Source organism: Sebastes fasciatus, chromosome 6 (assembly GCF_043250625.1).
Source record: "Sebastes fasciatus isolate fSebFas1 chromosome 6, fSebFas1.pri, whole genome shotgun sequence".
Classification (NCBI taxonomy): Eukaryota; Metazoa; Chordata; class Actinopteri; order Perciformes; family Sebastidae; genus Sebastes; species Sebastes fasciatus.
In genome coordinates, this window is record NC_133800.1 from 1,627,849 (window position 1) to 1,650,961 (window position 23,113).

The 23,113-nt window shown below is 44.9% G+C and overlaps 3 protein-coding genes across 7 annotated transcripts in view; 2 read left to right on the plus strand and 1 right to left on the minus strand.

The window, feature by feature from the left end:
• The window catches only part of LOC141768756 (serine/threonine-protein phosphatase PP1-gamma catalytic subunit A), a 16,515-nt gene extending 14,264 nt beyond the window's left edge, over positions 1-2,251 (plus strand). Inside the window, exons 5-7 of the mRNA XM_074637093.1 lie at positions 1-102; positions 995-1,129; positions 1,548-2,251. The exon at positions 1-102 is cut by the window's left edge and continues 122 nt beyond it. Coding sequence (XP_074493194.1) covers positions 1-102; positions 995-1,129; positions 1,548-1,637 — 327 coding nt within the window. The 3' untranslated portion in view covers positions 1,638-2,251. The remainder of the gene's footprint in view (positions 103-994; positions 1,130-1,547) is intronic.
• A 296-nt stretch (positions 2,252-2,547) lies between these two features.
• Positions 2,548-12,273, plus strand: pptc7a (protein phosphatase targeting COQ7 a). Of its 2 annotated transcripts, XM_074637090.1 has the most exons (7): positions 2,548-3,269; positions 5,230-5,409; positions 5,933-6,103; positions 6,944-7,142; positions 9,834-9,957; positions 10,045-10,174; positions 10,270-12,273. In XM_074637090.1, the coding sequence occupies exons 1-7, from the start codon at positions 3,068-3,070 to the stop codon at positions 10,326-10,328; spliced, it is 1,065 nt and encodes a 354-aa protein (XP_074493191.1). In that variant the 5' UTR covers positions 2,548-3,067; the 3' UTR covers positions 10,329-12,273. The 2 variants fall into 2 exon arrangements, with proteins under 2 accessions (XP_074493191.1, XP_074493192.1); XM_074637091.1 differs by lacking the exon at positions 5,933-6,103 and having other exon boundaries at positions 2,625-3,269.
• A 274-nt stretch (positions 12,274-12,547) lies between these two features.
• rad9b (RAD9 checkpoint clamp component B) lies at positions 12,548-22,520 on the minus strand. 4 transcript variants are annotated; one of them, XM_074637089.1, is made up of 11 exons: positions 22,394-22,520; positions 21,469-21,539; positions 19,634-19,696; positions 19,406-19,520; positions 19,102-19,201; positions 17,482-17,588; positions 17,217-17,323; positions 16,367-16,431; positions 16,016-16,123; positions 13,415-13,607; positions 12,548-12,965 (listed from the first exon to the last, which is right to left on the minus strand). In XM_074637089.1, the coding sequence occupies exons 1-11, from the start codon at positions 22,425-22,427 to the stop codon at positions 12,861-12,863; spliced, it is 1,068 nt and encodes a 355-aa protein (XP_074493190.1). In that variant the 5' UTR covers positions 22,428-22,520; the 3' UTR covers positions 12,548-12,860. The 4 variants fall into 4 exon arrangements, with proteins under 4 accessions (XP_074493190.1, XP_074493189.1, XP_074493188.1 ...); XM_074637088.1 differs by having other exon boundaries at positions 19,634-19,699; XM_074637087.1 differs by having other exon boundaries at positions 13,448-13,607; positions 19,634-19,771.
• Between the last annotated feature and the right edge of the window lie 593 nt (positions 22,521-23,113).

Below are 23,113 nucleotides of genomic sequence, written 5' to 3' on the forward strand. Positions count from 1 at the left end.
TGGGGGGAGAACGACAGGGGCGTATCATTTACCTTTGGCTCAGAGGTGGTGGCCAAGTTCCTGCACAAGCATGACCTGGACCTGATCTGTCGTGCCCATCAGGTGAACACAGCGACCTCTGTCATTACAAACACAACTGTGACGTGGCTGTATGTTTGCAGCTCACTGAACATGCGTACATGTTCATGTGTACATGTATCATGTACACATGATTCAAGGACTGCAGTACATCACATACTGTGCATAGAACTGTGCACTGGACAGTAGGGGTGTAAGAAAATATTGAGTATCGTGATATTATGTTTTGTGATACTGTATCGATTTTCAAAAACACTATCGTGTTTTAATTAATAGTTTACATGCAAAGATGAACTCGATCAATACTTAACTTAATTTGCAAAGTCTGTTGGATGTTACAGCGACTGTGATGAATGCAGATCCCACTCTTCTGATTGCATAAAAAAGCCAACTTTTTAACTCAGATTTTATACATATGGCGGTGTGTTCTTTATACTGCGACAGATTTCCTAAAAGTATATTTAATATCGCCTTGCTTATTATCGTAATATACTGAATCGTAAACCCTGTATCGTGATACATATCATATCGCCAGATTCTTGCCAATACAAAGCCCTACTGGACAGTAGTTCCCAAACGGTTTGGGTTGTGACCCCTCAAAGATGAAGCAACGTCTACTTGTGAGCCCTGATCACTGGTTGCATGTCTACTGGTTTCAGTAGTAGTTTTATTTCAAATGTAGAGACCTGCAGCGGTAGGGCCAGAGGAACAAGTCTGAAAATACACTAAGTTGATTTAGTGTGGCAGAAATGGATGTTTTCTGCTTTCCGACTGTGTTACTCATCTAATGACCCCTGTGGGCGTCCAGACCCATCTACGACTGTATCTAACACTCTTCATCACTAAACAGCCATTCAAGGAGTGGTCCTCTAGGTGTGTAAACCTGTCTGTTCTACTATTACTATCTGGGCTGCAGGTTGTTGAGGATGGCTATGAGTTCTTCGCCAAGAGGCAGCTTGTCACTTTGTTCTCGGCGCCCAACTATTGTGGAGAGTTTGACAACGCTGGTGCCATGATGAGTGTGGATGAGACCCTCATGTGCTCTTTTCAGGTAAGGTGCAAAGACAATGTGCTTTAGGACAATATGATTTTCACTTTAATTTGACATACTGTGTAACTGTAACATACTGCTCAATGGAACAACAAAGATCTACATACACACTGGTTGTTGTTAGTACCTAGTGCTTAATACAGCCAATAATTGTTGAGGTAGGTACTGCTCAAAGAGCTGATACTGAGGGGCAGAGTTAGGAGACAATATGTCAGTAGATCAGGCAGAACATTCTTTCTTTGAAGTAACATATCGGTCATTATTATTTTCTATTTAATCTATTTATTGATTTTAATGAATTCAATATGGCCGTCACAAATGTCCAAGATGTTTTTTTATAATGTGAACTTGTGCTGGGTCAACATGGGCTCACCTGCTAAAGGAAGGCTTCTTCATTAGCTCTTTGTTCCTGTTGTAGATTTTGAAACCAGCGGAGAAGAAGAAGCCCAATGGCAGCCGTCCCGTGACCCCCCCCCGGAACATGGTCACCAAGCAAGCCAAGAAATGAGGGAGGGGGGAGGTACAGATGGCCGCAGACTCACTCCTCTGTTCTGCTTTCGTCTTCTGCATTCGAAGGATTGGTTATCCTTCATGCTGCCAATACTGAAAAGATGTTCACTCCTAGCCGATGAAAGCAGAATATTTCATTGTTTTGTCCACAGGGGTAAATTGATATGTCACCATGACAACCTCAGGTGTTTTGCACTCCATTTTGCAGCTAGTCTTTTTGCCACATATGACTGTTCAATCAGGAAAAATGTAACAGTACGGCTACGTATGCACAGGAATGCCTTGTTTGAAGCTGTGCACAACTTTTCCAGTTTCTTTCATTTCTTATCCATTTGTCATCTTTTCTCACTGTCAGTTATGACTATTAATGACTATGAATGGCTATTAATGACTATGAATGGCTATTAATGGCTATTAATGGCTATAAAACCAATAGTAACAAACACCTGTTTACTTCTGTAAAACTTTATTTACGGTCGGTGTCGCGGGACATCGACTTCACTGCATCATCGCATTTTTAAACAAGTCTTGTGCTAAATGAAATGAATAAAGAGGCACTCTTGTAATGTCTAAATCTTTCTAATAAACTTTGAGTGTATTTTAGGGGGAGAAGTGGATCTGAGTTGTCGTGTGTTTTTAAAAATCACAATAAAACTGAAATACATTTGTAAATGCAGCGCATGCTGTTACCTAAGACCGGGCAGTGCCCACCAGACCGGGCAGCACCCACCAGGCCGGACAGCACCCACCAGGGGGAGACAGAAGATGAAGATAGATCCAGTCAGTTTGTCCCAGAGCTGTGAAGGAGCATATTTTATTAAATAATGTATTTACAGGACTTGTCTGATGGTATTTTTATCTGTTTATCTGTTTGATTATTTCACGTTAACACTGAAACGTGTGCGCGTTGTGGTGTTACGTATAAATAAGATCACAGCTGACTTGAAGTGTCCGTATGCCCTTATTAGGAAGCGTGGCTTGCGTAATGGTGTGTGACGTCAGAGCAGTCACAAGACCGAGCGGAGCGTGTGTGTGTGTACTCTACAGTGTGTGAGTCCATAGACAGCTGCTTCACACTAACACACACTCTGGGTTGTGAAGAGAGTGAAGGCGGACTGGACCGACACCATGGCCGAGGAGCAGCATTACGTCACTTCCCGGCTCTTCTGGAGCGGAGCAGGCGGCTGTTTTCCCTGAACATTGATCCGGACACCATCAGCATCAGGAGGGCTTTGAGCGTGTGTGTGTGTGTCGGGCGGCTGTTGTTGTCGGCGGCTCCAGGGTCTGTCTGGCTAACGTTAGCTCCATGGTTAGCTAGCTAGCAGCTCAACATTGTGTGCTTCCATCGCAGCTAAGCTAGCTGGGGTAGCAGGGCTAGCTAGCTCTGCCGGTCCGTGTGGAGGAGCTGCTGGTGTGTCCCGGTAGGTGATGTTGTCCGTGCTGTCCTACGGTCGACTGGTAGCCAGAGCTGTGATCGGCGGACTTTCTCAGACCGACAGCCGTGACTACAGCCTAGTGAGCGCGAGCTGCGGCTTCGGGAAGGACTTCCGGAGAGGCATCCTGAAGAAGGGCATGTGCTACGGGGACGACGCGTGCTTCATCGCCCGACACAGATCCGCCGATGTTTTAGGTGAGTGTACAACCATTAACCAGGACATCAGCCTGTATACCTGGGAGGTCAAAGGTCACCACCCTGTATACCTGGGAGGTCAAAGGTCACCCCCTTTATCAGACCGATGAAATACCTTAAACCAATAACAATATTATACAGGTGAGAGGGCTCATGGAAGAGACTAGCCCAACTGTTGAGACACATCCTCTTTATCCAGGGTAAGGTTTTCCCCCGAACCTCCTGGGTTCACACAGTCAGTGTCTGTCTGTCTGTCCGCCTGCAGGCTGGCTGTCTGTCTGTCTGTCTGTCTGTCTGTCTGTCCGTCTGCCTGCAGGCTGTCTGTCTGCAGGCTATCTGCCTGTCTGCCTGTCTGCCGTCTGTATGTCTGTCTGCTATCTGGCTGGCAGGCTGGCTGGCTGTCTGTCTGTCTGCAGACTGGCTGGCTGGCTGGCTGTCTGTCTGTCTGCAGGCTCTCTGTCTGTCTGTCTGTCCGTCTGCCTGCAGGCTGTCTGCCTGTCTGCTGTCTGTTTGCAGGCTGTCTGTCTGTCTGCCTGTCTGTCTGTCTGCTGTCAGTTTGCAGGCTGTCTGTCTGTCTGCAGGCTGTCTGTCTGTCAGCCTGCAGGCAGACGGACAGACAATCTGTCTGCTGTCAGTTTGCAGGCTGTCTGTCTGTCTGCAGGCTGGCTGTCTGTCTGCAGGCTGGCTGTCTGTCTGCAGGCTGGCTGTCTGTCTGTCTGTCTGCTGGCTGGCTGGCTGTCTGTCTGTCTGCAGGCTGTCTGTAGGCTGTCTGTAGGCTGTCTGTCTGCAGGCTGTCTGTCTGTTTGTCTGTCTGTAAACCTGATTAAAACTGATCAAGAGCGTAGGAATGAGGACATCCAGTCCCACCAGCTTGTTATTGAAGGTGTGATTGGTGCTCTGAGCAGCAGGCCTGGTCCTCAGTTCTGTTCTGGCTCATGCTGAGGAGACCCACGGGGCCGTCCTTGTATGGTCGGTCCTGGGAGTTATAAGACTAAAGTTTCCTGACCCGACCAGAAGCTCCTGTGGGAACCAGATGTCTTATTATTAACCTACACAGCAGATCATGTTTCTACTCAAAGACTCATGAAGGATGGAACTCGGCAGATTCTTATGATTTTGGGGAATTGTAGATTTTATTTTTCATAATATAAATATATTATCAGTAGGCCTAAATGCACTGAACTACAGTGTATATAAAACATCTGTCTGTTTAATTATGTGAAAGAACTCTTAACTAGTGTAATGACGGGACAGACTCTCTGGACATAATCAGGAGTAACTGAAACCGTGACTGACGGAGGCGGTTTTATTCCTTCTGTGATGTTTCCTTCATGTCTTGTTTCTGGACTCCATGTCCTCCTTTTTTCATCTTGGTGAAAGTGTCCATTTTTTTATTTATTGTGCAGCTGCATGCCGTTGTTCTTGTTTCTCACTTGTGGAACAAGTCTACTGACACCGTCCGACTGTCTGTTTACAATAATATCAGCACTACAGTACTTACAGTTACAGCTACTTTGTCTTCACATTATGTTTTTACATTTCAACTGCACCCTTTGTATGTATATATACAGTATATACACAGAACTACAGTGGTTTAGAAGCCAACTGCACCTCAGTTATTCCTTTGTACATGATTATTCCTGTATTTATTAATTACTTGAATATAGAGCCAATACAACTCAGCAATGTACAATATTTTAATGTTTTTATAGGTCATATTTTCTATTTATTATATATATTCTTTATTTTTATTACTACTGTAATAGTGCGTGTGCACCGTAAGGATTCCTATTTAACGTCGTTGTACTCTGTGCAATAACAATGAAGGAATTCTATTGTAAAAAGCAGCATTGTGCACCATGCAGAGTGCATCCAGTATATTATTGAAGGAAGAGGGACTTGTTGGACTGTTCTTAGTTTCAGTCATTTAAAATGCGTCTGTCTGTCTGTCTGTTCTCAGGTATAGCAGACGGCGTGGGGGGCTGGCGGGACTATGGAGTCGACCCGTCCCAGTTTTCAGGTACTCTGATGAAGACGTGTGAGAGGCTGGTGAAGGAAGGACGCTTCGTCCCCAGTAACCCGGTGGGAGTCCTCACCAGCGGCTATTACGAGCTGCTGCAGAACAAAGTGCCACTGCTGGGTGAGTCCAGTAAAACCACTGAAGACACTGGGAGGATCCCAGTGTTCCCACAGAGAGTCAATATCCCCTAAATACACATCCTATCAGTGCATTATACAATCCTTGAATGAATATTCCTGTTCATACCCAGAGAAACATCATGCTCGGGCCATCAGTGGATGGACGCTGTATAATGGGCCATTCCTGTACAGCTGATGGGATTAACCAGTCTAGTTGAATAGAAGACTAGATGTGATTAACCCATCTAGTTGAATACAAGACTAGATGGGATTAACCCATCTAGTTGAATAGTAGACTAGATGGGATTAACCCATCATAGTAGACTAGATGGGATTAACCCATCTAGTTGAATAGAAGACGGCCCTGTCTGTGTCTGACAGGTGTCTCCTGGTTTCCTGCTCGCTGCCTCTCACCTTGTTTAAAAGCTCATTCAGATCCCTGCCATGCTCTCTGCTGGACTGTACGCTGTGTATCAGAGTACTCTGCTTCGGGTTCACTTGTTTGTTCCGCCTGTTCACTTTAGTGGTGGCTGGATGGAGATGTTTCCATCATGAGTCAGAGCAGCTAGATCCCATTAAAAGTCCTGGGAATGTCCCGAGTCCGGACCTGCCCCTTGCAGTTCACTTCCACAATCCCTTTCCTCCTTCTCAGCGCTTCCCAACAACAACAAAGCATGACCCGACGTGTACCATCAGTGAGTACATGCTTTAGGATCAGATCAGTACTTGTCCAGCCCTTCATCACATGTGCAGCAGAGGAACAACATGGCATTGTGCTGCTCCTTCAAAGGGAGTGAATGTGTGGTTGTGATTGTGCTGCTGGAGAGAAAACAGAGAAAACCGAGGCAGTGAGTCACAGTGCGCGAGTTCTTTTCAAGGTTGATCCCAGAGAGCATATTTTGGTGATCCAGATGAATCACCAGCAGCAGGGTGTGGCCGCACGCTGTCCGCCTGCTCCACCAGCTCATGTTTCCCTTGATGGCGAAGCGCCAAACGTTCCTAAAACCGCCACCCTGATGGTGTTACGCCGTGTTTGTGTATTCAGGCTTCCCTCATTAATCAGTCTTTAGATGGGGATCTTTCCATAAACACAGAGGACTCTTCTAAACTCTGGAGCTGTAGAGAGTCATGAGGAAAACACTGTTAGAAATGATTTATTAAAATAGAAAAGCTAAATGTCAAACAGTCAAACAGCTTGACATGGTTGCAGCCTGCATGAGAATATTGCCAAACACATCTAGTCTCATTTTAAAACAACATGCAAGAAATATTCATTTCCAAAATGTGAATTCTTGCATTACTTTTTAGTTTTGTCATGAATGTCTTGTGGTGTAGTTGTTAGATTTACCTCCACCAGGCTGATGAGGCACAACCTGAGATTTTTAGGATATTTCAAACCTTTGCTTAACATTTGCATTTAAATGGAAATGTGTTTGTGTTTGTGTTTGTGTTTGTGTGTGCGTGTGCGTGTGCGTGTGCGTGTGCGTGTGCGTGTGCGTGTGCGTGTGCGTGTGTGTGTGCATGTGCGTGTGCAGGCAGCAGCACGGCCTGCATTGTGGTTCTGGACCGGCAGCGTCACCGGCTGCACACAGCCAACCTGGGAGACTCGGGCTTCCTGGTGGTCCGGGGAGGGGAGGTGGTCCACCGCTCAGACGAGCAGCAGCACTACTTCAACACGCCCTTCCAGCTGTCCATCGCCCCCCCGGGGGCTGAAGGAGCCGTCCTCAGTGACAGGTGAGACACCCGACAGGCAGGACATCTGACTCGGTGTGTTTTGGGACATACTGTAAATACTTAATGGAACGGTTGATAGAGAAGAGACCATACATGTGGAGTGATGAAGCAGCATGCAGAGGACATGCAGACATAACAGAGGGGCTCAGCTGTAGAACATGTAGTGGTGCTGATGTCCCTCCCATGCTATAGAACATGTAGTGGTGCTGATGTCCCTCCCATGCTATAGAACAGGGGTGCCCAATACGTCGATCGCGATCTACCGGTCGATCGCGAAGGTAGTGTGGGTAGATCGCATGGCATTTAAAAAAAATTTTTTTTTTTTTTTAAATAGACGTCAGCCAACAAATTGCAACACTGTTTCACCTGAACTCATCTGGAATTGAGGATGAGATTTTGACACTACAAGCTGACATTCAGCTTAAGTCCAGGGCTCATGGACAGTTCTGGAACTTACTCACAGAGGAAAAGTACCTCAACATGAGAAAATGTGCTACCTCCTTGACTGCATTATTCGGCTCCACTTATTTATGCGAGTCAGCCTTTTCCCACATGAAGATTATTAAGTCCAAATACCGTTCCACCTTGACTGATGATCATTTGGAAGTGTGCTTGAGGCTGGCTATCAGCAGCTACTGTCCGGACTATGCATCCCTGGCTGATTCCATTCAGTGCAAGTCATCAGAGTAAGGTAATGACAAAAAATGTACAGAATTATATTGTACAATATGGGTTCATGCAGTTATGCAAGGTACACCAACATATATTGTACATATAAAGAATACTCAATATATTTATAAATAAATATATGTTTTGCATTTTTATAGTAGGTAGATCATTTTGACTTGGTCATTTTATAAGTAGCTCGCATGCTGAAAAAGTGTGTGCACCCCTGCTATAGAACATGTAGTGGTGCTGATGTCCCTCCCATGCTATAGAACATGTAGTGGTGCTGATGTCCCTCCCATGCTATAGAACATGTAGTGGTGCTGATGTCCCTCCCATACTATAGAACATGTAGTGGTGCTGATGTCCCTCCCATACTGTAGAACATGTAGTGGTGCTGATGTCCCTCCCATACTATAGAACATGTAGTGGTGCTGATGTCCCTCCCATACTATAGAACATGTAGTGGTGCTGATGTCCCTCCCATGCAACGTCCACTGGCTGTTGTTCAGTGACTCTACTGTGTTGAGCTGTAGTGTAAGAGGTGTCGGGGGGGCCATGTGCTGCCGGGTCTTGTTATCGCCAGGTCTCGTTGCCACCGTGTGCAGCACAGTAGACGTCGGTAGACGCCAGTAGACGCCAGTAGACGTCAGTAGACGTCAGTAGATGTCAGTAGAGTGCAGGGCGAGCGCTGGATGTTTGCCAAGCTGTCCCTCTTACTGGGTCAAAGTCTTTGTGGGCTGATGGACACACTGAAGAGTCCACAGCCAATCATGCACCAGCAGTGACTAGATGAAACCTGCCTTGGCGGAGGTCTGTTCTAGTTTCTTATTAACTTCAGTCTGGTCATCACTCTCAGTGGTTGAGGATTTAATGTGATTCTTTCTTTTTCATTTTAGTCATTTAGTTGAAGGATTTACTGGGATGGATTTCCACCGAGTGCAGCAGCAGATTAAGCTTCCGGTCCTGGATCACTAATGTAGAAACCACTTGATAAGAGAGCAAGGGTCAAAGTTAAGTGCGCTAACAACATTCCTTCGACTGCAGTATACAAGAGAAGGATCAAAGATGGAGCATGTTGAAAGGGAGACGAGGTGTGTGTTCAGCATGCAGCTGAATATGTATTTGAATGCTATGTGGGCTACTTAACCCTCTCTAGTCTTTCTACTGGATTTGTTTGCCACGAGTGTATTTATTGAGTATTGAGTTTTCATTGCTTGTCCATCTATGTATTAGTATTAATATTAGACATGAGGGAAACGTGGCTTCATAGCTGTGAGCCTGAGGATTATCTTCATCATAGAGCTGAGGATGAGACGTTTCAGAGCGTTCACGGTAGAATCATCCAGCGTGTCCGTCCTCTGTCCTCGGTTCATAGATGTGTTAAACAATGGATGATGAATCTGTGCTCACCCAGTGAATGCATACACCTGACCGGAGACGTCTCTCATACTCCGTATCTAACTATGGGTACCCATAATGCATCTGTGTTTCTGTGGCTGTACCTGGCTGCTGGGCAAAAACTGGAAGTGAGAGGACGGGACAAGCTGTCCCTGAGAGCTTTGGCTCAGTGTGTCATGATGCAGCCCAGACACTTAGCAATGACTAACAGTCAGGACTGGCTTGGGGGGGTGCGGCAGGGTACGGGCATTTTCCAGGAAGTGAACCTGACACTGGCAGTCGAGGCAGCAGACCGGGTCCTTCCTCTGTGAGTGTGATGAAGTTCCTGTTAGCCAGATGAAACCTCAGTAGCTGCTCTCACTGCTCTGTCAGTACAGTAATGTGCTGTTCCTCCAGTCGAGGAAAGAGAAGCTGGTTAGAAGGTCACATGAATGTACCAGGTCAGACGGGATAGAAGCTTAAACAGGATGAATTCATGTGCTCACAACCTGGCTGATGAGGTTTAGTTTGTATGTTTAGTTTTCACTGCGAGACAAAACCTATTATAAATCCTGAATGACTTTAAAGAGCAGAGACAGTGACTGCAGCGTTCTCTGGCTGATGTTACTGTGTCTGCGTCTGCAGCCCCGATGCAGCAGACAGCTCTTCCTTCGACGTCCAGCTGGGTGACATCATCCTCACCGCCACAGACGGGCTCTTCGACAACATGCCTGACTACATGATCCTGCAGGAGCTGAAGAAACTCAAGGTGAGTCACACTGAGGCATAAAAACAGGTTTGATGGTGGAAGAGGAACGAGACGTAACTTAACGCCTGCTCTGTTTTTACTCCAAAGAACTCCACCTATGAGAGCGTCCAGCAGACGGCCAAGAGCATCGCAGAGCAGGCCCACGTTCTGGCCTACGACCCCAACTACATGTCGCCTTTTGCACAGTTTGCCTGTGACAACGGACTGAATGTTCGAGGTACGTGTCTCCGTGTAGAGCTTTATTAAATTATTATTATATTATTTTCTAGGGTTTAGTACCATCTTAACGGGACACTGTTGTTCTCTGTCCAGGAGGAAAACCAGATGACATCACAGTGCTGCTGTCTATAGTGGCAGAATATACCGACTAGAGACAGCTGTGTGCAGCTGTGTGTGTGGGGGGGGCATCTGCCTCTGCAGGTGATGGACTGCTTCCATTCCTGCTGGCCAGGTTGAAGGACTGATGTCAAATGCTCTACTCCACGTCCTCCCCCAGCTAACCATCACCCCCTTCTCCCCCAAGAAGACCCCTACATGTCCACTTCTCTGTGACTGTGTCCAGCAGAGAGTGGCTGAATAATAGAGGGGACAAGTGGCCTGATATGTCCCCCCAAAAGACCCCTACATGTCCACTTCTCAGTGACTGTGTCGAGCAGAGAGTGGCTGAATAATAGAGGGGACCAGAGGCCTGATATGTCCCCCCAAAAGACCCCTACATGTCCACTTCTCAGTGACTGTGTCGAGCAGAGAGTGGCTGAATAGTAGAGGGGACCAGAGGCCTAATACGTCCCCGCAGAAGACCTACATGTCCACTTCTCTATGATGGTGTCCAGCAGAGAGTGGCTGAATAGTAGAGGGGACCAGAGGCCTGACGCGTCCTCTTGACCCGGCTGCAACGTTGGCACCTTCAGTGCTCCAGTGCTCACTGGATAATCCCGTTGCCAGGGATAAGCAGTCATTGGGCCCGGTGGAGACGAGGATCAGTCTTCTTCCTCTGATGGGGGTTTGGGCAGGGAGGAAGCTGAGATTCAGAGACTGAGGGAGATGAAGCCAGACGGCACCATGCTGGGCAGCTGGAGGAAACGATCCAGTCCATCAGTAGTGTGAAGAAGGGAGCAGCGTCAGGGCTCAATAATAAAGGTTCCTAATGATCCAGTGGTAGTGGAACCTCGGAGCATTAGGTCTGATAGGAGGATATGACCACTGTGCTGTTCTGGGATGTTTAGTTAAAGGTTTGCAAAAAACTGAGTGTATGTGACATTTCTACATGTATGGTTGGTTTGTCAGCAGGATGATCCAATAAGATTGATGAAGAGCAGCAGCTGCCTTCACCGTACCAGAGCTGTTCAGGTCTGGCACACAGCTTTAGTTCTGTCCTTCATAGATCAGAAGCCTTTCCAGATACGTGTTGCCCTCCCTTTAAACGCTCAGCTGCTGCTCAAGTCTCCATTGTGATTACGTGTGATGTGTTTATGAATATGTGTGATGCATAATTACTAGTGTCTATATGGATGTGAAGGCAACAGACGTCTCCGTTGGTGTGGCAGCCTTAAACGCACAAAGCTTCAGAAGCATATCTGAAAACGCTCAAGGCGTTGGGAGGTTGGTCAGGTGACCAAACATATTTTTGTAACTTTGTTGTTCAGTTGAATTCTTTGGACTGATCACTGCATCAGATGAGCTTTAGAAATCGCTTCTGTCTCTGTCCATCCTGCTGTAGATCTCACGAGGACATGTTTCCATCACATCACTACAAATGAACATACTTCGTAGTATTTAGTGTGATGTTCTAATGATGTGCCTTGTATCAGGTGTGGTTGATACTGGCAAACGTCTTTAATCCCCCGACTATGTGCCAGGTGCTGAGCACAAAGCCTGAAACTGTTCAGTAGCCATACGAGTGGAAACAGTTTTCCCATCATGCCCTGCTGTCTTAACACGAGATATTCAACCTACAGCATGTTCAACCTTTCTTCTCCTGAATCTTCTCAGTCAGGAGTTTAGGAATAGTGATAAAGCCATCGCTCCCTGGATCTCTACTATCTAACGGGCTGTTTCCCAGCTTCCCACCGGAGACTGACGGCAGCATCGGGAGTCATTTAGAAATGTGAGGACAATCTGAGCAGCCTTAACAATATTCCAGTCAGATGGTACCTGCTTCCTGACTCTTCCCTGTCATCTCTCATCTTCCTCATCCAAACCCTTTGTTACAACCACAGCATGTGTCTGTATATATTTTGGGTGTACAGTTTAATGAAGATCTCCGCTCTGTAAAAAACATGTACAATATTTAAATAAAGAATTTAGTATTTATTATCCAGTTGTATTTGATGGCTGTGATATGATCAAAACACTATCTGGCATGCTGGAGTGTTGAACGATCCACTGCAGAGGTGTTTTCTTCTGTGCTGGATGCCTCTAGGGTCGTATTCTCATCACACAGAGTGTTGACCTCACTGTCCTCAGACCAGACACAGATGATGCTTCAGGACGCCTCGTGAACAGACGTCAGGCGTACCACCAGTTCCCACTGACAGACCGGTGTAACGTCTTCAAGCTCAAGTCATGTTTTCACACACAAGACCAAACGCTAGTTCAAATATATTTATATACATATATTTATATAATATATATACACACTGAAACTGACAAAATAAATAACTTGATGTGTTCTTTGATAAATAATTATTATAAATACATTCTCTTGAATTTCCCCCTGAACAATGTGGGGAAGCTTAACACCTTGAAAACAACTGAAACAAGCAAAGCAACGTTTGAGCCATAACAACATGCATAAAAACTGAAAGTTGGATGGTATCATTCTGACTCCAATTGAATGCTGTGGCCTCCTGTTGACAGCATCACAACAAGTCACCCTAACCTGTAGTGTGTTCTCACAGTGTTTAGTCGTCCTCTCCGTCACTGTAACACGCCAGAACAGGCAGCGTGGCAGCACATCCATCAGTGTCCTGCTCTGAGGACAAGGCCCTGAAGAGGAGGGAGCAGATCTACAGGAAACAGACAACACATGTTATTAATACTACATCCATCAGTGCTTCCCTAATGAGTTACCTTGTTATTTGAATTAGATTTTTCCTTTAGGTTAATGTAAATGTCCTCAATGCAATAAGAGAACATCTGAGTGCTGCATCAGGTCTCTAGAAACTGCTCTGACAAGATGATATTCAACAAAAAAGAAAAGATTCCCAGACTGGTTTGTGTTTGACTGATTCATCATGGTGACATAGACCTCCCCATCTCTCACATCCAAGGTCACCTCGCTTCAGTCACACCTCATACGGTGAGGCAACATGGCGCTCTGGGCATCCTTCCAGTACAGGTCCAAGTAAAACACTTCACAATCACACCCATCCAGTCTCCACGCCTCACAGAGAGAACAAGCAGGGAAATATGGAGTTCCCAGTAAAAAGAAAAGCCAACAGGAAGCTTTTGTTACCGTGGAGGAAGCAGGAGTGGTGGTGGCGCTGACCTCATCAGTGACACCAGTCTGAGGCAGCATCAGAGCAGCTGGGTTGTCTATAGGGCTACCCTGGCTGGATGCTATCAGCTCCATCACAGCAGGGACATCCTGAGCCTTACTTCCGTCTGTTTCACACCAACCCACAGGTAGAAGAGCAGTATCTGCACACCTGGAAATACACACAACGCACACTCAGCTCTGCAGCAAGCAGCTTTCATTATCCAGACCTAATAATCATGCTGGTAACTGTAACTGTGGTGTACAGTGGTATGTCCTACAGCAGCAAACTACTGATTCTGTCCCTGTGCAGATAACACCGTGGACAGAACGTCTCAGTGAAATCTGGATTATCAGCGAGCCCGGTGAGGAGAGCTGTTGCTTTTAATGGCATGTCTAATGGAGGGAGTGGAGATAGATGATTAAATGATGATTCAATCAGAGGCAGAGAGTAGAGGAGAGGACATTTCACACAGCACTACAACCATCGGGGTGTTTCTTTGGTCAACTCATTTAAATATATTGACTAAACTATAAAGAACATTGTTTTTTATTCAGCTTTACAAAGACATTCATGTATCAAATCAAATCAATTTATTTTTGTATAGCGTCAAATCAGAGAGAGAGAGAGAGAGAGAGAGAGAGAGAGAGAGAGAGAGAGAGAGAGAGAGAGAGAGAGAGAGAGAGAGAGAGAGAGAGAGAGAGAGAGAGAGAGAGAGAGAGAGAGAGAGAGAGAGAGAGAGAGAGAGAGAGAGAGAGAGAGAGAGAGAGAGAGAGAGAGAGAGAGAGAGAGAGAGAGAGAGAGAGAGAGAGAGAGAGAGAGAGAGAGAGAGAGAGAGAGAGAGAGAGAGAAGCAGCCACAATAGTAGCCTAGCAGCTGTAATAGCTAATACAAGTAGGACTGATAACACAAAACCAATAGTGGTGGATGGAAAGAGTGATAATACAACTATCGGAGTTGATATCATTGGGTCGTCCTCAGACGGGCTTTCAAGTGGAGCTTCCAGCTGTCTCAGTCCACCATACATCTGGCTAGCTCGCCAGCACTGTCCAGCATCTCTCCTCAGTACGTCCATGTGTGTTGGTGTGAGACGTCCCTGTGATCGATACCCGTGCGTTGGTTCCCGCAGCATCAGCATGCTTGCTGGGAGCTCTTGATGTCTTTGGCAGTGACTGAGAAGTGTTATTCTCCAGGCTGCCACATTGTCACTAGGTGTTGGAAATCCCTCGTTAGCATTGGTAGTCCCTCGTACAGACGTAGTTAATTAAGGATGTATCAGCTGATGATACTGAAAGTGGCCTGAAGCGCGGCAACATGAAACCACACTACATGTCATCAACCTCCGAGAAGCAACCAGACCACAAGAATACAGAGGAGCACTGCACGCATTCACACACCGACGGCTCAGCGAGCAGTCTGGGGTCCAGTATCTGGACCAAGGACACAAGGAGAAGCCGGGGATTAAACTGCCAACCTATCGATTGGTGGGTGACCCTCTCTACCTCCTGAGCCATAGCTGAAGAGAGTCTCCAGACAACCTCCGACTCTTTAGTTGTACTTCCAAAGGGCCGATTCAGCGAGCATGCCACGGATTTGATGGAAAGAATGTTAACTGTTCAGAAACAGAGCGTAACGGTGAGGGAGGGCAGGTTGTAGTTAACAACAAATGAGCCAGATGTTCAACAGTCAGAGAGACAGACAGAGAGAGAGAGAGAGAGAGAGAGAGAGAGAGAGAGAGAGAGAGAGAGAGAGAGAGAGAGAGAGAGAGAGAGAGAGAGATGTTCAACAGTCTGAGAGACAGGCAGAGAGAGAGATGTTCAACAGTCTGAGAGACAGACAGAGAGAGAGAGAGAGAGAGGGATGTTCAACAGTCAGAAAGACAGGCAGAGAGAGAGAGATGTTCAACAGGCAGAGAGACAGGCAGAGAGAGAGAGAGATGTTCAATGAATTGTATTTATGTGTATATATGTTTTTGTTTTTATTTTGTTCTTTTTTATTATTATTATTATTGAATTGACGCTTTGGCAATATTGTTCACCTGACAGTCATGCCAATAAAGCATATTGAATTGAATTGAATTGAACAGTCAGTCAGACAGGCAGAGAGAGAGAGAGAGAGAGAGAGAGAGAGAGAGAGAGAGAGAGAGAGAGAGAGAGAGAGAGAGAGAGAGAGAGCAGAGCAGAGCAGAGCAGGAAGACTGGGACAGTGTCTGGCAGAGCGGCAGAGCAGCCCAGCAGGCTAGCATAGTGGAGATGAGAGGATTACAGACTGTCCCACTGACAGGCTGCTAAGCTAACCCCACATGTCCTGGACCTGCCCTATTTATCTCTGTTACAGACACCAGGACGTCTGCTGTAACACTACGCCCTCTTACCAAGCTAAAAGCAGCCTATGAGGACCAACCGCCCTGACTGAGAGCCAGGAGAGGAGCTCAGGTAGAGTCCTGAGGGAACATTCAATCCCACTCTCCAACACACCATCACAGTAAATCAGAGAAACTCTAAATAACAACAAGATGAATCTTAATGTGATGGTCTGATGAGATCCCAGCAGTTATTGCAGACAGGATGAATAGTTACCTGGGGGGGGTAGTAGGCTGAGAGGGGGCCCTGCTTTCAGATTCCATCAGAGTCGCCAGCACCACAGTAGCCTCCAGAACCACGTCCTCCACAGAGAAGCACACAGGCCTGCAAACAACATCAGTGACACACTGACAGACCTCCAACAGGACCTTTCACTGTTTTACTGCTGGCTGCTACAGCAGTATTATAATCAGTCCAAACTGTTGACTGAATGTTGAGCTTATGTGGTGTTAATAACCATACTCAGTATGCAGCGCCCGTGGTCCAGCAACACACAGACTGACGCTGGTCCTTGCAACTTGAGACAGGAATGCCACTGGAGCTAATCACGATGACAGACAGACTTACTTTCCTGCAGCACCGAAGTGGACAGACACTGGAAGGCAATGTGACTCTGCAAAGGACAGGAAACCCTGCGAAGAAGCACAACAGCAGCAGTTCACTGTCAAAAACTGAGACATGCTGGTGTGCATCCATGTTTGCAACGATCAGGCTAAAGAAAAATATCAATGCTTCAGTAAATTGAGGCTGACTAAAACCTAAAGCCTGGCTTCTAATCCATCCAAACCCGATTTTCCAGAACCGACAGGAACAAGAAGACTAGGCTGGTTAATGAGGAGCCTCACAGCGGGGTGTCCCAGACACATTCCAAGACATTAGGGACAAGAGTGCTACTGCAGGTCAAGTCTTATTAACACAGGGACTGAGCATCCAAACCTCCATACGGCCACCCAGTTAAGTCAATACAGAAGAAAGCAACTCAACTTGGGGAGTGTTCATTAAGACATTGAAACAAATCACGTTGGATTACTGAGGACGCTATTCTGGAAATGACATAGTTCACTAAAATCCAATGTTTGATGTTACTCAAAATATCAACAGTTTAAGATCGACTTGAGTTGAGCCAGCCCTTCAAAAAAAAACTCAGTCCTACTTGGCCTGAAAGTTACACATTTCATACAAACCAAGCACGGTGTAGCCTACATTTTCTACAACTCATGACTTGAATTACTTTTTCTGTGTGAGTCACACTATTTCTGCTGTAAAGATGAGATACAGCACTGAGGGGAAACGATCCAGAGAGCCAGGTACAGAGACTTACAGGTCCAGAAATATGATCCCTTACAGATTAAATGCTCACACACACACAAAGATACCCATAATATTGTCATGTGACAGGATAAAATAACCCCGTTACCCTCAACTCCTTCAGGCAGAAGGTGATGTCCGACTCCACTCCGATCTGAAAGTAGTTAAACTCGTCTGGGTGTAGGGACATTTCAGTATACATCATCTTTATGTGATCTGTGACAGACGGACATCCCAGTCAAACAGTACCTGCACAACATTTTTAGTCTTTGTTGAAGAATTACATTATCAGTTTAGGCTGTCAAACGGTGGTGCCACAGCGACTTCAGTATGGTGATGGGTCTGGACCGAATCACAGTGTAACGTTAGCTCACCATTTCCCCCCTCACAGTAGTTCCTCAGACTGACTCTCAGAGGAGTCATGGACAGAGTGATTTCCTCCTGGGACACGGGGAAATGCATCACCATATCACCAAGAAGTCTGCAGAGGTAGAGCACAACAGAATCAACCTATAGAGGTAGATCACAACAGAATCAACCTATAGAGGTAGAGCACAACAGAATCAACCTGTAGAGGTAGATCACAACAGAATCAACTAATAGAGGTAGATCACAACAGAGTCAACCTATAGAGGTAGATCACAACAGAATCAACCTGTAGAGGTAGATCACAACAGAATCAACTAATAGAGGTAGATCACAACAGAGTCAACCTATAGAGGTAGAGCACAACAGAATCAACTAATAGAGGTAGATCACAACAGAATCAACCTATAGAGGTAGATCACAACAGAATCAACCTGTAGAGGTAGATCACAACAGAATCAACCTGTAGAGGTAGATCACAACAGAATCAACTAATAGAGGTAGAGCACAACAGAATCAACCTATAGAGGTAGATCACAACAGAATCAACCTATAGAGGTAGAGCACAACAGAATCAACCTGTAGAGGTAGATCACAACAGAATCAACTAATAGAGGTAGATCACAACAGAGTCAACCTATAGAGGTAGAGCACAACAGAGTCAACCTATAAAGGTAGAGCACAACAGAATCAACCTATAGAGGTAGAGCACAACAGAGTCAACCTATAGAGGTAGATCACAACAGAGTCAACCTATAAAGGTAGAGCACAACAGAGTCAACCTATAGAGGTAGATCACAACAGAATCAACCTATAGAGGTAGAGCACAACAGAATCAACCTATAGAGGTAGATCACAACAGAATCAACCTATAGAGGTAGAGCACAACAGAATCAACCTATAGAGGTAGAGCACAACAGAGTCAACCTATAGAGGTAGATCACAACAGAGTCAACCTATAAAGGTAGAGCACAACAGAATCAACCTATAGAGGTAGAGCACAACAGAGTCAACCTATAGAGGTAGAGCACAACAGAATCAACCTATAGAGGTAGATCACAACAGAGTCAACCTATAAAGGTAGAGCACAACAGAATCAACCTATAGAGGTAGAGCACAACAGAGTCAACCTATAAAGGTAGATCACAACAGAATCAACTAATAGAGGTAGATCACAACAGAGTCAACCTGTAGAGGTAGAGCACAACAGTCAACCTATAAAGGTAGATCACAACAGAATCAACTAATAGAGGTAGAGCACAACAGTCAACCTATAGAGGTAGAGCACAACAGAGACAACCTATAGAGGTAGAGCACAACAGAGTCAACCTATAAAGGTAGAGCACAACAGAATCAAGCGAAGCACTGAGCAGAGCGCCGTCTGTCAACGCTGTGCTACTGATGGACGATACTTTAGGTATTAATGTTTATGTCCTTGTCAGTCTGGTTGATTCAACTGAACTGAACTGACCTGAAGTAGTGTGTGTGTGTGTATGTGTGTGTGCGTGTGTTTGCCCAGAGCCAGCCGAGACACATTGTGAACACCCATTCTCGTTCCATTAAATGGACTGGTACCTTATTCATGTTACAGTAACTAACGTGATATAGCAGAGTAATGAGGTGCTAACCTGGCAGGAGCTTTCAGCACGTTGGGACAGAGGTGTGAGGCGAACACTGCTTGCAGAGCCTCACTGTCCTGGTAACACAGGTTGTGGGTCTTAGTGATGCCTATAAACAACAGCAGAAACAAGATGTTTGGAGCATACTGCCACCAAGTGCTGATTATATGCAATACACTCTCTGCTGATGGAGCTCATTCTGAACATGGTCCATTAAAAAATGGATAAATATAATAATGTATTTACACTCAAATATCATAGGTCTCTCGTTTACCTGCAGCTAGCTTATAATACAAAATGCAATGTTTACTACCATGCCTGCAGAAAAACTGGATCATCACTCGGTCACTGGGAGTGCTGATTGATATCCGACATCGTTCCACATTACGCTCAATGGAGGCCAGACATCGGAAAAGAGGCAGAACAGACTAAAAAACAAAAAGACATGTTGTAACCAGGGAGAACTTCCACTCTACTGGCTCCCATATCCTGATGCAGTGAGCTCTCTACAGATGAATAACCAGCATCATGACTGACATACCTTCATGACCAGTTTGCATCTGATGGTTTCACTGCCCTGCTCTGATAGCGATGCCAGGCTGTACTGCTGGAAGAAGAGCGGTGAGAAGAGGAAGCAGGCGTACGCAGAATGAGCAGAATTCACTGATCTCAGTGCCAGCTTTAAGAGAAAGTCACAGAGACATTCAGTTCAATGTGCTGTCCTTACCTGTAGGGAGGAAGGAGACACCTGTATATAAACTGGAAAAACAAAGTTTGGAAACTTGTGTTTGGTGGATTATTTCTCTGTTGTTACAATGCTAATTGGCATTGTATTTTACATCGTTGGAAAGCCTGTTTATTTACCTTCGCAATGATGTCCAACTTGTAAGGATCATGCATTTGTGGGATGAGCAGCACAGCTGATTATGTGGGTAGCGCCCAAGAAATATTTGCCAAAATGCTCCGTCAATGGTAAACAGTGTATTCTCCTGTTGGTACTGACTCTTGTTTTGAGTTGTTTGGTGGATTGGATGATTGAACTCTCTATCAGTAACAAGGAACAAACAAGACATATTGGCTATTTTACACTTTATTCATTTAATCCACCGTCAGGAGCCTCAGTAGCGGTGGAAGATCCATACGTAGCCACAACAGCCTGGCACCTCCTCCTCATGCTGGTCACCAACCTGGTCACACGTTGCTGTGGGATGGCGTTCCATTCCTCAACCAGGATTCGTTGCAGGTCAGCCAGCGTGGTTGTGTTGGTCACTCTAACACGTACAGCACGCCCAAGCTGATCCCACAAGTGTTGAATTGGGTTGAGGTCTGGACTCTTGGCAGGCCGTTCCATTCTTTCTACTCCCACATTGTGGAGGTAGTCTGTGATAACCCTGGCTCTGTGGGGGCGAGCGTTGTTTCTTGGAGGATGAATATAGGTCCCAGATTGTGGAGATATGGGATCGCCACTGGCTGCAGAATCTCATCCCGATATCTCCCTGCATTGAGATGGCCTTCAATGATGACAAACCTTGTTTTGCCAGTGAGGGAGATGCCGCCCCACACCATGACACTGCCCCCACCAAAAGCTGTTACTCCATCAGTGCAACAATCAGCATCACGTTCTCAGCGTCGTCTCCATACTTTGACCCTGCCATCCAACTTCGGCAGACAGAACCTGGACTCATCACTGAACATGACATTCTCCCACATGTTCAGGTTCCATTGTCTGTGTTGTCGACACCAACGCTAATGGGCCTGACGGTGAAGGTCAGTCATTGCAGGCTTCCTGGTAGCCTTATGAGAATACACTGTTTACCATTGGCAGAGAATTTTGGCAACTTTTTCTTGGGCGCTACCCACATAATCAGCTGTGCTGCTCATCCCACAAATGCATGATCCTTACAAGTTGGACATCATTGTGAAGGTAAATAAACAGGCTTTCCAACGATGTAAAATACAATGACCATTAGCATTGTAACAACAGAGAAATAATCCACCAAACACAAGTTTCCAAACTTTGTTTTTCCAGTATATATATATATATATATAACACCAATATATAATATAATACAATATTATATTATATAAAATAACAATGTAATTTTAATACAATGATATAACACAATATAATACAGTACAATATCATATTATATTATATAATATAAAATATAATATAATACAATATAATATAATATAATATGAAATATATTACAATACAATACAATACAATATAATATATAGAGAGGCTTCATGTAAAATAACATTTACTTAGAAGATAAAGAGAGAGGGGGGGATTCCTGTTTACTCCCTGGTTCAGGTCCAGAACATGGGCTAACTGGGATAATTCAGGGCTATTTTCTAGTTGGTGCTGCTCACCCCTCTGACCATGGGGTCCAACCAGAGCTCCTCTCCGACCCGGGACAGGGCCTGGAGAGCCTTTCCAAATACTGCAACATAACAAAGAGCCACAGCGCTCAACGTTAGCAACATACTACTGTTTATTTCTTTATTTGATTCGATTTTTTTTTATTTATTAAAACTCATGCTCAAACAGATACATAGACAGTTGAAAAAAACAAGACAAAACAAAAATAATTACATGTATATTTCATAATGCCAGAGTTGATGTTATTTACATCATAATATATGAATTTATTAATTTAAAAGTCTTAATGTTTTGGGTTTTTTTCAATATTGGGTATGATGGTGCTATATTGTTTGAATTCATTATTAAAATGCAGGGAAGTTGGCTTGGTTCCTGACCATTTTGCCTTATGAATATTATATCTTCCAAAATGAATAAATAATTGTATTATATACAGCATGTTATTTCCAATCTTATGTTGACTCAAATATATCATTACATCAAATGATTTTATTTTGTTATTTATTTTAACATTCATCTTAAATTTCTTTTTTAGAAAGTGTGCTCCATCCATCCAGAACATTCTTGTATGTATATAGTGAAAGAATAGATGGGAAACATAGATCATATATGAGAATATCATCAACAAGCTTTCTCCTGTTGTACATCATTAAACAAAGCGCAGAAACAGAACTGAGTGTTTCTCATAGGTTTATTATTCATATAGTATTTACACATCACACATAGTGGCTAACACTAGCTAACGTTAGCTAGAAGCTAAGCTACATTAGCCCAGCTAGCATACTCATAGTTCATCATCAATGTTTACGAGCCTCACGCCAGCTGCTACAACAAATGTTACACTTCTTAATTCTTTAGAAAATACACATTTAACTCATGGCTACTAGTCTAGTTTAGTACTACAGTTAACGTTACCTTTCACAGCGCTGCCCTCCACAACACAGTTCATCTCTACTGACCTCTACAGGAACCAGCTCACCACCAGCTCACCACCAGACACCAAGGCCACACAGCGCGGGAACTGATGATGCCGTGATGATGCTAACAGGAACTAGAACTAGAACTGCTCGCTCGCTACATGCTAACTAGTTTAGCTTGAAAAGAAATGGAGTGGTGCTGATATAACATGGATGTATTAAGAGAAAGGGTATGGTGAGTGGTATATAAGGGCTGAACTGGGTCCTCCACAGCTAAATGGATGATTTCATAATAAATGAGTAGCAGCCTGAAGGCCTTGACGGATGTTTCGTATCTACACTAATAAGAGGAATGATTAAATAGTCATAATAATAATCATAATGTCAGGTGTTTGGATAATAGCATGATGAAGAATACAAGTAGACTTTATGACTTAACTCCAACTAGACATTGAACTAACAGAACAGCGTGGTGCTGGTAACGTGTAGGTCTGGGGACGACACAATGTGTACTACAACACAACTGGTGTTGATGGAAAGATGAACATAAAGACTCACTATAAGGTAACTAAATAATAAAAGCATTTGGGTCATCTGTTGACTATTTTTGGGAGTATGACCTCAGAATTAGCTGTGCTGCCGCTGCAGCTGCTCCCCCTCTGCCCTCGAGGCTTTGACCTCGCCACACCCTTCTCTGCATCCTTTGTGGATGTACTGT

What these genes read in the sequence shown, in the direction of transcription:
- pptc7a (XM_074637090.1), top strand. Translation starts at nt 3,068, where the DNA reads ATGTTGTCCGTGCTGTCCTACGGTCGACTGGTAGCCAGAGCTGTGATC. An exon ending in GAACAAAGTGCCACTGCTGG is followed by an intron (nt 5,410 to 5,932) that starts GTGAGTCCAGTA and finishes TGTTCACTTTAG; the next exon opens with TGGTGGCTGGATGGAGATGT. An exon ending in GGAGCCGTCCTCAGTGACAG is followed by an intron (nt 7,143 to 9,833) that starts GTGAGACACCCG and finishes CTGCGTCTGCAG; the next exon opens with CCCCGATGCAGCAGACAGCT.
- rad9b (XM_074637086.1), bottom strand. Translation starts at nt 22,427, where the DNA reads ATGAACTGTGTTGTGGAGGGCAGCGCTGTGAAAG. An exon ending in GGAGGGCAGCGCTGTGAAAG is followed by an intron (nt 21,540 to 22,393) that starts GTAACGTTAACT and finishes GTTATGTTGCAG; the next exon opens with TATTTGGAAAGGCTCTCCAG. An exon ending in CCACTCCTGCTTCCTCCACG is followed by an intron (nt 12,966 to 13,414) that starts GTAACAAAAGCT and finishes TGTTTCCTGTAG; the next exon opens with ATCTGCTCCCTCCTCTTCAG.